Source organism: Cylas formicarius, unplaced genomic scaffold (assembly GCF_029955315.1).
Source record: "Cylas formicarius isolate icCylForm1 unplaced genomic scaffold, icCylForm1.1 PGA_scaffold_9__14_contigs__length_23061073, whole genome shotgun sequence".
Lineage (NCBI taxonomy): Eukaryota > Metazoa > Arthropoda > Insecta > Coleoptera > Brentidae > Cylas > Cylas formicarius.
This window is the reverse complement of record NW_026844365.1, coordinates 18,466,061-18,480,787: the sequence shown is the minus strand read 5'-3', so window position 1 is coordinate 18,480,787 and position 14,727 is coordinate 18,466,061. Positions and strand designations below refer to the sequence as shown.

The 14,727-nt window shown below is 35.7% G+C and overlaps 1 protein-coding gene across 1 annotated transcript in view; it reads right to left on the bottom strand.

Moving 5' to 3' along the window:
- The window catches only part of LOC132707105 (glutamate receptor ionotropic, kainate 2), a 665,601-nt gene that overhangs the window by 118,343 nt on the left and 532,531 nt on the right, over window positions 1-14,727 (bottom strand). Inside the window, exon 8 of the mRNA XM_060678792.1 lies at window positions 3,575-3,778. Coding sequence (XP_060534775.1) covers window positions 3,575-3,778 — 204 coding nt within the window. The remainder of the gene's footprint in view (window positions 1-3,574; window positions 3,779-14,727) is intronic.

Below are 14,727 nucleotides of genomic sequence, written 5' to 3'. Positions count from 1 at the left end.
AAACATTCTGTGAAATTCGTCGAAAATCCTGGATTCACCTGCTGATAAACTTTTAAGTCGTTTTTCTCCTTCAATGGACTAATTTAATTCCAAATTGAATGATAATAATAAAATAAAAATAAATGCAAAAATTTTAGCTATCGAGGCGATCTAAGAGAACACGGTTTGTTAATTACCTGCATAATTTACTTGAAAAAATCACAATTTTTATGTGTTTGCTATGTATATTTATTTGACGCGTCTTCTGGTTAATTTTTTTTTTGGTTCGGAAAAAAAATATATTATTTTTTTTAAATGCTTCTGGACTTCTGAATCGATCCCTCTCAATTTCAATAGGTTCCATCTGGGAAAGGAACTCCAAATTCCTGCGATAACTAGAAATTTCGAACACTTACTTTGTTTCATAGCGATTTTCCTAGCAAAAATCTCTAATTGACGACAAAATGGGGGCCGATATCTGATCGGTTCAATAATTTGCGACAAGCTGAGTATCGCCTAGTGCTAGTATGAAGAAAAATTGAAGCTGGGAGTTTCAACGAGAAATAATTATGGTAAGAAAGAGGGAAAAAAAGGCAAATAAATAAATAGATAAAACAAATGATTGAATTTCTTGCAAAACTGGGTGGCTGGGTGCTTGCAAATTAGTTACCCGTAGTGCTGGAGCAATGGGGGTGTGGGAGTCACTAATAATAAAGAAAATATAGCACTATTTATCCTTAGGGCGGAAGTACCAGACCTTCCAGTATCTCAGATGGTTTGAGGATCGATAAAAGTTAAGGACAGAAAAAATAAAAGGTGAAAACTGGTCTACGTTACTTATTACGTGGCGAAAATAAGAAATTACAAATCCGCAACGTAACGACCTAAACTCCGCAAAATTTACTTGCCGTCCTCACAACAAGTTGACCGCCCGTTTAATACGAAATTTAAAAAATAGTAGAAATATAGATAACTATTAATAACTCGACAACGATCGTACTCAGTATTACCAGTACGTCAACTTCCCGCAAATATTTATATATAAATTTTCAAAGCATTTTTACACAATTTTTTTAGAGAGTATATGATTATTGAGTCTCCGTGTCGGTACAGCAAAAGAACATCGATTAAATGACCGAGCGTAACAAAAAACGAAAAAAAGGAAAATATCTCGCGAAGCGCTTACATCAAATTGGACGTCACCTCGTTTACTCCCGAGCAGTGCAGCCTACAGTATCTAGCTTCGCGCAGATCTATTAGGTGAGCCGGTGGTGAGGCGATGATTCAAATGTGCTCCAATATCTCGAGAGCACAGGAACTTCGAAGTTTGTATCCTCCCAGAATACAGCAATTAGGAAGCCTCCAAAACACGAGCCCTCCTAAAGGGGGTACGGGGGCTACAAGGCGAGTACGGATGCTCCAAGGACAGTACAGGTGCTCCAAGGGGAGTACAGTGCTCCAACGACAGTACGGGTGCTCCAAGGAAAGCTTGGTAGGTAGCAGGTACCTGCCCAATTCTCTTACAGAGTAAGTGTGGACAGTTCTCCAAAAGAACCAAAAATACGAACAGCAACGGAATCACCAAATCGCTGACCACACATCTAAGTCAATTTAGCTCTATATCCGTAAAGCGATGGCTGAAGAACCAGCCGGTAGGTTAATCACTTTTGGCTAGCTACCACACTGTTGTTCTACCAAACCACAGGAAAACGACACGATACCACGCATGTCGCTCGGAGCCAGGAGTGAGAAAGATAATAGAGTACTTCTTCAGATATTCGCAAAAAAAATTGCATATTGACTAATAAGAATTGGAAGATAAATAACTAATAAGCTTATAACAATCCTAGTGTATTTGTTTCTTGTTTTCTTTTTTTGGGAAACTTTCTATTAATCTGATGCCGGAACGGAGAGAAATCACGGAACTTGGTGCTTAAGGTCATACGCCCAATGATACTAGCAGTATAAACTTATTTCGCGAACGAATTATTTATTTAAAGAAAATATGTATATATTTATTCCGCTGTCGGATTGAATTAATTATTTATTGCTAAAAGGGTAAGCAGACCATTTATTAGGGAGTGAGTATTTGGAACATTAGTAATAACAACTAAATAAAGCGAATTAAATTACGACTTTCTTAGCCTGGTAGCGCAGACGTCAGAGCAAATCAGGTGTTTGCCGGCGAGGCAGGAAAAAAAGAAATCGCTTAGAATTTAAAATGTAAACGCGGAACTACCCGATTGTATTCTACTATAATAACGATTCTAAAGTGTTACAAATGTTATAAGACACTGAATCGACGGCGACACTTTACACCCTATCGTCATCGAGATCTCGAGTTTTTTGATGAGCGTAGACACTTTCTCGAAACTCGATTTCATCGGTTTCTCGAAACTGAAAACTGCAGCTGTGAATTCGGAAAACTAATCTGTGAAGAGTTTGTGGTATAAAATTGTTATTTAAAACAGTTCCTTAAAAAGATAGAGGGTTTCAAACGTGACAATTTGGTTTCAACTTGTCCAGATATTTTAAAAACTAATACGAACCAAGAGTTCTTTAAATGTACAGCTGATTTTCGTTTTACCTCAGTCAGGTGGCAACAAGATTATTTTTTACTCATTTACTTTGATTTGAGTACGTTCATGTTCACACATTTTTCTCTGGACAGACTCTAGCATCTAACTTTGTTAACTAGATACTTTAGAAATATCAATAGGTTGTCGAATTTCCATTTCCATTGCTTTTATTTATTATTATTTTTTAGTGTAGAATGGTGGAATGGAGAGTCTACACTTGATAACTCGTACTGATATATCTGGCCGAAACGTTGTAAAAAATTAAATAACAAAATGAAGACAACAGAAATTCGACAGGCCATTAGAATATCTACTGAATCATTGTGTACCATTTTCAAGTAAAAGCTAGATATTTTGCTGTGTTGAATCAAGATGTTTCCCAATTTGTAGAAATTGTTTATGTTTTGTGAAATATTTATTGCTTTAAATTCAACGAATCATGATTGTAACATAAATTGGTGGATTTTATATTCTTTGCTTTCTTTTGATATTGACTGAGGAACCTCGATACCCGACATTAAATTCTCTGTACCAGTGATTATTATCTAATAATTTTCAAATAAAATGGGTAAGGATTTCATGAAAGATGTGTTAAGTGTTACTTTAAGACGCTAGCTTGATATTTCCACGTTTGGCTGTTTTGCAAAAATATACCAAAAAGTTAAACCGTAAAAAATGTATAAAAAAAGATCTTGCAATATCGAATATTCCGAAAATTCATACAATAACCTCCTTATGTAGAGAAATTTCTCAGTGTTAATGATAATTTCGATGTTGGAGACTGTCGAAGTGACAATCCAGTAGAATTAGAATATGCAACAAGTTTGATAAATGCCAGTGAAGTTTATCAACGTGTTGTATATTGCATAATTAAGCGTTGGTGTGTAGCATCTAATGATTTTAAATTTTGAACTAGGGTTTGAATTTGAGGCCGAAGTAAGTTATATAGAAATTACATTTCAAAATTTATTTGTTATTAATAATTATATTTTGAGATCCATTTATCGTTGACTTACCTCTCGTGTCATCACTACTAGGGTAATATTCGGAACTTGGTGGTCGTAGAAGGCGTTCGGATCCGTGATATTGATGCCTTCGTTTGGACTCCACTGGCCCACTTTTCGCACCTCTTCTTTTTTGAGTTTCAAGATGTCCACTTTGAAATTGGACCGCTTCCCTTCGTAAAACTCCACGTTGCCTGTAATCCCGTGAAACCCGGTCTGTAAACCAAAAAGACAAAGTTAACTAAATCACTGGAAAATTTTTATTACATCTTGATTACAAGACATTATTTTATTGCTGTAAATCAAAGGGTAGTTTTGGTTAGTTTAGGTGTGTCTTGGGCAATAAATTATATATAAATTTTAGATCTGAGAACTCGTAAGACATCTTGGATCTGATATCTAAAAGTTTGGTTTTCAGTTGGCTTAAGGCGCATTACATTTAATGTGCAGCAAGCCTGGGATAGTAAAATTTTGTTTTTATTCTATAACTCCCACAGCATGATATAGACTTTTTTTGTAAAAATTCAGAATAACTATTGATTATTTCTTTATCATATGCTCTTCATATTCAATACTGTTACTGGAAAGCAAATTGCAAGACAAGTTATTTGTGTAAACCGCATTTTGGAGTAAATTGTGTGTTGGGGTTGTCTCTACGCTTAGAGCTATGGGCCTGAGGGCTGGGCTGGTGGATTAACTGTTTTCTGTCTGGTCGTACTCAGTTGGTTCGTATTAATAATTATGTCTCAGGTAAAATTGATATTTTTTCGGGAGGCCCCCAAGGTTCTCACGCTGGACCCATCCTTTTTAACTGATATATTAGTGATGATATTGTTGATGTAGTTTCGGAATCGCAGTGTCTTTTGTTTGCGGATGATTTGAAAATATTCGGGAGGGTTGGATCGCGTGAGGATGCTCTGCTGCTTCAGAGAGAAGTGGACAGTGTTTGCACGTGGTATAAGATTAATAGCCTCCCGTTCAATGTAAAGAAATGCTGTTGTATTAGCTTTAGTCGTTCGTTGAGTATGGTTCACAACCAATATAGCATAAACTAAATTTTGGGATACATTTTGCGGAAGTAGCAAACAGGTCTATGCGAGTCCTTGGGTTTGTTGTACGCACTAGTGGTCAACTCACTTGACATTGCCTTAAAATCGTCCTCCTATTTCGCTCTAGACTGGAGTATGCATGTGTGGTATGGTCTCCATATTATGCCTGTCATATAGATCTATATCTAATCTAATATCTATAATGGGTATCAGATCAACTACAGAATGATAGCTAAGGCCTTGAATATTGATACTCTTCAAACCAGAAGGTCCCAGAGGGATTTAGTTTTTCTCTTTAAGATTCTGAATGGTTGCTATTATTGTCCAGCTCTTATGGAGTTTATTCACCCCTTACTAGCTTGATCCTTTTGTCGGCAGCCTCCGCTCATTTCGGTCTGATGTGTTCCATTTGAGTGCTGTCATTTAATTCTATTTATTGTTATTGTTACATTTTGTTCTGGTTTCTAGTTGTTATACTGCTGTCTTTCTCTCTTTGCCTTTAATGAATGTAAAAGTTTTGTAAATTGGTTACACCGTAAATAAATAAATAAATTACCTTGAAGCAAAATTGAACCAACTCAATTTTATCTACCACTTTTAGTGTTTCAGATATAGCGCAAAGTTTTTGTTTTAATTATGGAATATCCTAAGTATTTATTTGATGTTTAGATTTTTATCATAATTTCCTTTTTCAGATATTTCATTTCGTAATTCAGTGACAGTAAAAGAGTTCAGATTAGTATCTGTTCTGCAAATATTGTGTGACTACTATTAATGGAGGTCAAATTTTTTCGGTGATGTAGTTTGTTTCAATGTATATCATATCGTTTTTGCTCTTGCCTGCAAGGATAGAAAACTAGGGACCGACTCATACCTGTCCTACCACTGCGTTTATCAATTTATCAATAGGCTTATCCAATAACAATAATGCTGTAAAATACTTATTGGATTTGTATCCATCAAAATCGAATCAAAGGGTTTAAAAGTCAAAACCAAAAAAACCAAATTAATCATTTTTTCAAAAGCATCAATATAACACCATCTTCACATTCAGTTGAACAATTCAAGTATTGTTTTCCAAAGATGGGACATGCGTGGAGTGCTTATTTGTTCCGATTGTGAGTTAACTAATGTGAGGTTTGATTGGCGCTTCCCTACGGCATAGAAGGATAGACATTGAAAACAATTGCGAATAACAAACAAATTTCTTTCGAGATGTCGTTCTATCTCCAAATCCTCTAGACAGATTGGAGGGCTAGACTGACAGAAGAAACTCTAAGACGGGTCAACAAACAACATGAACTGTTTATAATATTACTATATTAGAAAAAAGAAAACACTGTCCTACTCCCTTTCGTAAAATACCTAATTAAACACCGATTTAGCCTGCCGGAAGCGATACTTTGCCACGTGAGTTTCTTATACCACGGATCCGAGCCACTTGGGAAATTTCCGGAATATTACCTCACGAGTTTGGCAGTGATCGGATATTTTCGGAAATTTTACCGCACGTCATAAATTTTGACTTTTGTCAATTCTGACATTCATTTCAGTGAATGTATTCGTGTTGTTACCCAAAAACTGTCGTAGAAAAAGTATAGTATGCAACAAGTTTGACAAACTTTTTAAACCACTCCTTTAATAAACACTCGCTCTGTTCGTGCTAAATAAACTCGTGACTCAAATGCCGTTGCATAATGAACTGTTACAAATCTTCTGGGTTTCTTCTGAGTAGGTTGATGATTGTTTGGGATTTTGGTAAAAGCTAAAGACTTGAGTCGCGGCTAAGATTGTTTGGTTGTTTAAAGGTCGGAAATTCTCAGCATGATTTAGGATATATTAAAAACAGAGAATCTGGAATCAAATCTTATCAACATTAATGCACTGTCACATCACATCCTAAAGCTATCTCAACTGGAGATATTAGAAATATCATTCCGCTGGAAAATAAACTTCATCATAACCTCCCCCGTCATTGTGGTCTTTTCTTGGAAACCATTACTGACCCTATACCAAAAGTTTTATTTAAAAAGTACAATGTTAAAAACACAAATTGCGCAGCATCCATTAGCGTAAATGCATTGGACGAAGTATTTGCCGTTTTTTCGTGAATGAATTCCAAACGGGCTCACGTCATAAAGAATAACGATAGTCCATTGACACGGAAATTTAGTCAAGTCTCTTTTATACCGGCGAAATCTGCCCCCGCGGACTATCAATCAAATTCGAAAATCGGTAAATCATGTCGGTCAAAGCTTTATTGGCAAACCGTTTCGGTCGCAGTGAGAGAGGTTTCGAACAATTGCTTACGTAATAATAAAATATCCCACTTTTTAGTGCCACGTCTGCCTCATCTCGAGCGTCGTATATTGCTACTTTGAGGGATTCGCGTGGAACGCGAGGGCGTCTTCTCGATTTTAAAATTCAACCAGTGTCTCGGCGGCGAACTTATGAAAAATGCCTTTTCTCGTATTACAAGTTGCAACGAAACACACACACATTTGCGTCGTAAAAGTTTTCGTTCTTTGAAACACGGGAAAGTGGATTTCGGGTATTGCATGAAAAAGTTTGCTGCGTTACCGGGAAAGCTGATGGTAAAATGTACACTTCGGATCCTCCTATACCTTACCTCACGATACGGAGGAGAAAAAATTGTATTTTTATGTATACAGTGTATCCCGTTGTACCAGGACCGTAACCAACTTTATTTTTTTAAATAGAATGCTATGAAATTTTTAAAAATTCTAATTATCCACTTAATTTTGAATTTTGGTTAGTTTTTCACAAAAATGAACTTCTCCATTAATATACAAAATATTAAATATAATAATAAAGTATCCTTCACTTAAAAATTCGTCACTATCGCTACTGTCGTTTACTAGTTCAATGATCGATCAACTTCGCCACTGATAGGTCTTGATAAATATTTTGTTGCCAAATTACGTTTATAGGACTATCAGTAAATTTTGGTGCAGTGTTCTTTCTTCTTATATGCGCTTTCAACCCAGACCAAATCATCTCAATCGCGTTAAATATACAATGATACGGGGGTAATCTCAAGATTTGTTTTGCTATCCAATCGATTTTTTAGTCTTTATTAAAATGTTTTATTGTTAGCACACTATGTTTTTTTTTACTGTGTCGAAACACATTTTGTCCACATAATCCACCCTTCATTGCGAAATTCTTTGATATTCCATTAGCACGACGTTTATTAATTGCTTGGAACTGAAAATCTACAGTTCTTCTACGGTTAAAACACCTTATAAGCGTCGTAGATTATACGCCTAATTAGATCAACGTGTTGCACTCTCCTCTTGACTTGCAACAATTTTTCTTACAGCTGACTTCGGTATTTTGGTCATGTCACTGTTTTTATTGCTGCTCCTTCTGAAGTTCTTATAACATTGTATACATTCAAAACAATTTGTTTAGCATCCGAAGACAAATGAATTTACCATCTCCACTTCGTCTTCAATTTCTGCCCTGTTTTTCATGTCCTCTTCTTAATTGACAGGCACACAAGACGAAAATGATTATTTTCAAACATACCTAAGATAAATAGAGTACTTACTTTGAACTATCCAGTGAAAACAAGTACTAACTGGAAGGATCACAGTCAAATACCTCCGCAAATATTGCAGTCTAGATTAAGATCTTAGGAACGATACATATCACCTGATGTTAAAATAAACGCTTCTACTTATTCGAGAATACTCCGCAGCATCAATGCTAAAATCCTAAATGCACATTTTTTTATCAATTTAGGTATATAAAAATTATTTATGTTTTTTCAAATGCTAAAATAATATTTTAATTGTGTATGGTAAATTATAAAACAAGGTACTACGCAGAGCACCACGTAACACTCACTTCCCCAATATCTTGCTTTTTTCCTGATTTTTTTGCCCGTGAGGTCTTTTTTGAACATCAGCTTTGTTCTGTATTCCAAATTATTCAGCGCTCCTCCATTCTTATGGAACAAAATAAAATAGTTGAAAATAGCAAAATATAATATTTTTTCCGGAGGCTTTTTAGTTAGTTGATAGTCATGTAAGTGTTGATCTAATCTATCGACGCCTCCCATGGTAGTATTGTAGAACACGACTTATTTAGGTTTCTTTATTAGGTTTCCTTCTTTATCTTTCTTCGCAGTTAGGACATTTTCGAGATTGTGAATTGTGGACAAGAGAAAAATTTCTTTCTTGTCATGCCACTTCATTACCATGACTTTTTTTCTTTGGAGTGCTATAGATTCTCCTTTTTTAGTTTTTGAAGTTACAAGCTGTCGTGGTAAATCTTTTCTGTTGTACCGCAGAGTACCAAAAAAATCAGTCGTTTTGGATCCAAGGAAATCTACTAGTTGTAGGAACGTGTAATAATTGTCTGTCGTTACACAACATCCCACATCTAGTAGAGAATCTGCTAACGACAATACGACCTGTGAAGTCATAGGCATGTCTTTATATTTTTGGGACATTATAGTTCCTTTTCCAGTATAAATAATAAACGAATACAAATACAGTCTTTTAGATTCGCGGAGCATGTAGTTTTTTATCCCAAAACAAGATCGATTTAGAATTTTTTTTATTTATGAATATCGACGTAAAGACATTAGTTTTGGAAATGTTGTAAGGGGTGTTTTTTTTCGATGTATAGAACTTTAAGTTGCAATCAAACAACTATGGATTATTCGATTGACATGAATTTTATTTATCCGAAAGATAATCTTGCGGCATTACATTTTAAATATGATTTCTGGCACATGACCGCCACGGCTGACGCGGATGTAGTCCAATCTGGACGTCCAATTTTCGATGACTTTTTCCAACATTTGTGGCCGTATATCGGCAATAACACGGCGAATGTTGTCCTCCAAATGATCAAGCGTTTGTGGCTTATATGCATAGACCAAAGGCTTTACATAGCCCCACTGAAAGTAGTCTAACGGTGTTAAATCACAAGATCTTGGAGGCCAATTCACAGGTCCAAAAAGTGAAATTAGGAGGTCACCAAACGTGTCTTTCAATAAATCGATTGTGGCACGAGCTGTGTGACATGTTGCGCCGTGTTGTTGAAACCACATCTCCTGGACATCATGGTTATTCAATTCAGGAATGAAAGAGTTAGTAATCATGTAACGTTCTGGCCATCATCGTTTTTGAGGAAGTACGGACCAATGATTCCACCAGCCCATAAAGCGCACCAAACAGTCAGTTTTTCAGGATGTAACGGTGTTTCGACATACACTTGAGAATTAGCTTCGCTCCAAATGCGACTGTTTTGTTTGTTGACGTAGCCATTCAACCAGAAGTGCGCTTCATCGTTAAACAAAATTCGCTTATGAAAATCGGGAACAACGGCAATCTCGTTTTGGGCACATTCGACGAATCTACGCCTTATTTGATGATCGTTTGGCTTCAATTCTTGCACGAGTTGGATTTTGTAAGCACGTAAACCAAGATCCTTCCGCAAAATCTTCCATAAAGTGGATGGACACAGATCCAATTCTTGTGCTCGATGGCGGATGGACTCATTCGGGTCTTCCTCAATGCTACGCTCTACAGCAACAATAGCTACTTCTGTACGCACCGTACGACGTCTTGGGGATGCGAGTTATCAATAAGAGTAAACGTGGTGCGAAAACGTTCCATGGTTAATCGAATTAACTGCTCTGATGGAGAAATTTGTCGACGATAAAATGGACGTAGTACGCGATACGTATTCCGCGCAGAACCATTATTTTCGAAATAAAATTGCACTATTTGCAAGCGTTGTTCAGGCGTGAGTCTATTCATGATGAATTGCCAAACCAAACTGAGAATAAATTACTTGACAGCTGTCAAATCTTTCGCCATCTTGAATAGTAATGCCAACTTAAAATTCTATACATCGAAAAAAAACACCCTTTGGTAGCAAAAATGTCTTTAGTTGTCCAGTACATTCTTTCTTCTGGCTTTGTTAGTATTCCTTGAACTATATTTATACATAAAAAATTTGCATTTATTCTATTTTTATAGGCAATAAAACATCAGACGATCGTCGTGGTTGTTGTTCTGCATAGCAATTAGATTCCGTGACAAATAAGTTTATCAATTCAATATCAAAAAATAATTGGAAATACTGCAAGACTGTAAAATTATCTGCATTGAATGTACAAACTGGGACACCAATAAACTGGAAACGTGGTGATACTGAATCCAAGATATCTGTATTTAGTTTTTACACAACTTCTGGATTCCTCCCACATCGGTTTTTGCTGAGTCGAAATTGCTGACGTTTCGCCAATCATCCTGTTGGTTCCTTCACTGAAACAGTTTCAGCAGTCCTGAGGTCTGCGGTTAAGGTACTCTAAAATGCTTAAAACGTTAAAGCCATAATTGCACTATATTTTTGGCCGTATTATACTATACTAGATTACATAGGCGATTGTCCCCTCGGCAACGCCCGAACGTGTGAAGCCGGCTTAATGTCGCACAAGTATCTGTCCCCCCGCTCCACCCGACCGCGTATTTCCAGGTATTCAATTTCGGGCACAACAACCTGTTCGAAGCGCGGGGTTGGGGCGAAAAAAAGTTAGGAGTGTAATTAGGAACGAGTGTTTACGCGGAACGCTCTAACCGCCCTTAATCTACGCCGCACGCTTCCGTTATATAGAGTCGTAAACACCCCATCGAGGGGTTGTTTGTCGACCGGGCAGTTAATCATTATTTTTATTGGGGGCGATTTGCACGGCGATGAGTTTGAATTTATATTCGGGGGGGTTCGCCACGGCTCACTCCGATCGTGACTGTAATATTAATGCGTTTAATTTCGGGGTTTGCGGTGCGGGCGGGGGCGAACGGGGGGAAGTGATAAATCAATTTAGAGAAAGAAACGTCCCGAAAACATAATTATTGCATGGATATCCGAACGAGGCGGATCACGATTCTCGATCACGTTCACGGGAACATACGCAAATCAACCGTATTGGGCGGGCCAAGTGGGACACTTATAAACGGAAACCACCCTATTTATACTATATAGGATGTTTTCTAATTGAATGTTCTCAGAAATAGTAGTATATTATGCAACAAGTGCGGTAAATGGCATTTAAGTCACGAGTATATTTGACACGGAACGAGTGCTTAATAAACGAATGAGATAAAAAGTTTTTCTGCTGCCGTCTATAAAATGCCTAATTACACACCGATCTAGCGTTCGGGAAGCGTCAGTTTACCACGTCAGTTTCGTTTCCCACGGATCCGAGCCATTTCGGACATTTACGGGATTTTACCGCACAGGTTGGAAGCAATCGGATGCTTTCGTTGATATTTCCCACGCCGTGAATTTTGATGTTTGTCAATTCTGACGCTGTACCCAAAAATTAACGGTCGTAGAAAAAGTATAATATGCAACACGTAAGGTAAACTTTGACACCGTGTGTCAAATAAAACGATCCACTCTGCTGAAGATTTAAAATACTATAATTTTGTTAATACAGGGTGTCCCAAAAGTGTCCCCCGACATCAACATTGTTATTTTCAATTGAACACCCTATATATTTCAACACTTTTTGAAGCCTTTCTTAAAATAAAGGCTACTTTGTGGAGAAATTCAAATTCGCATTTTTGCTTAGTTTATGAAATTGAGGTTATGTGTTTTTTCCTCATATTTTGATTGCCCCATATAAAATTGTGTTGTAACGCTACTGATCCAGGTATTACAACGAAAATTTTGCCACAGACTAAGGAGATGATGCACTACTTAATCAGTTTGACAGACCCGCTTAGTTGTACACGGTGTCCCAAATAGGTGGTGCTGTTTTGGCGAATTCAATTAACAAAATCTCAAGATTTTCAAATGGAACACCCTATATTTTAATTCAGATATCATTTTCAGGATAAAAAATGTAAATTCATGTTGAATTTAAAGTCAACATTAGGTCGCTTGTTGGCAATATTAGGTATTTTTTAAATAGCAAAGACATGATACTACTTCTTAAAGACATAATACTTCAAATATACTAATAATACAGATTTAATAAAACTTTAGAATAAATTTAAAAAAAAATAGCTTTTTATCTACCTTGATTGAAAATAGCTGATAACAAAAATAAGTAATTTTAGTTTATTGATTAAATGACCAAAATAAATAAGAACCAAAAGTTCAGATTTTCACGAAATTATATATTTTGACATGACAACACCATGTCTTTATCATACATATCATATATATGTATATATAGCAGCAGGTAGTTTGTAAATATTACATTTGATAAAGACACGATGTTGTCGAAACAATTAGTTCTTATTTATTTTGATAAATTGATTTTAATCAAGTAAAAGCCACCTCAGTTCAACTAACCAAAGTAACAAATTTGAATAAATAAATCTATAAAAAAATGTTAACGAAATATCCAAATATTTAAAAATGTAGTTGGCTAAGACATCACTATCTTTTTTTTACGCATAAAGGTATAAGCAAACGTTGGCATTTCTGTTTGTTTTTGTTGTTTTTCATATTTCTATTTAAGTTGTATTTTAAATAAGTTATAGTTTTGTGGCCTATAAACTTTTTTTTTATTAGCTATTTTCAGTAAAGCTAGATAATTAAATTTTTCTTTAAATATGAATACTGAAGTTTTATTAAATCTGTTAAACTGCGTAGTATAGAGAAGATTTTTTTTCAAAATTTCCCCGCATTAATGGAAAACCTATATTGTTAGCAATAGGTTTTATTGGTATATTCGAAATTTTATATCTTTAAAAGAAGTAGTATCACATCTGTACTATTTAAAAAATACCTAATATTGCCAACAAGTGACCTAATGTGAACAGCTTTCAATTCAACAACAATTTATACGGGTGTTCTCTTAAACCTCGAATACCTCAAAAAGTAAGTAAAATTTAAATATAAGATAAATTACAAACTTACCTTATTTTTTGTCTTAGAACAAATATTTTGAATAAAAATATTTAAAAATCTTGAGATTTTGTTAACTGAATTTGCCAAAACGGCTCCACCTATTTGTATAAGCTGAGGCGCATATATCAAACTGATTAAGTAGTACAGCATCTCCTTAGTATGTGCTTAAATTTTCGTTGCCCCGTTGCCCGTACCTAGGTCAGTAGCGTCACAACACAATTTTATATGGGACATTCAAAATGTAAAACAAACTTATCACCTCAATTTGAATAGGAATTTCTTAAGAAAGTGACCATTATTTTAACCAAGTATTCAAAGAAGGGTGCAGGGTGTGCAATTTAAAATAAATTTTGGGACACCCTGTATCAACAAAATTATAATATTTTAAATCTTCAATAGAGTGCAAGAAACTTTTGTACGAAACTTTTCCATATCTCCTATGAGTTTCCAGATCGTATAGCGGATCGTTTTATTTGGTACACGGTGTACATAGACGGTTGACTGAAACAGATACTTTATTGGCAGATAATCAGTTAAAACGGGCTCATCGGACTGTTTTATTCTATTGATAAAAATACGAACTTAGTACTAGAAAACCTGGAAATCATCTTGGTATGGTTAGTCTTGGTTTGAAAAATTTTGCACAATTTTCTATTGCACCCATATTAAATTCAGCGAGTCGAAGCGTCAGTTCCTAGAAATTTCCTTTGAGTATTAATTTGTGCCATTGGTTTTTGGACAAAATTGCACAATACCCCTTGTTTGACCAAGATATACTATTTACATTTTGGCTAAATGTTTGGGCTGTTGGAAATTAATTAATTTCATATTTTTTCCTGCCAAAAAGAATAAATTGCCGATTTTTTTAAAAGGATTTGGCAGTATTTCTAGAAGAAGTAACATATTTAATTAGGAACAGAATGTGGTTGATGCATGACATTGCACTTGCTCACTTTAGTGTTGCAATAAGAGAATATTCAAATCACACATTTAATACTAGTTCCGACTTTTTCTTATGGAGACATCTTAAAAGTATGGTTTATCGCTCCCCAGTTAACACTGTAGAAGAGTGCAGAAGAGCTGAAGGACCGTATAAGAGCTTTGTGCGATTTAATAAGAAACACTAGAGGTATATTTTAAAGAGTGGAAGGCAATATAGTAAAAGAACTGAAGCGTGTATTCCTCAAGACCAGGAGGCGGCCACGACGG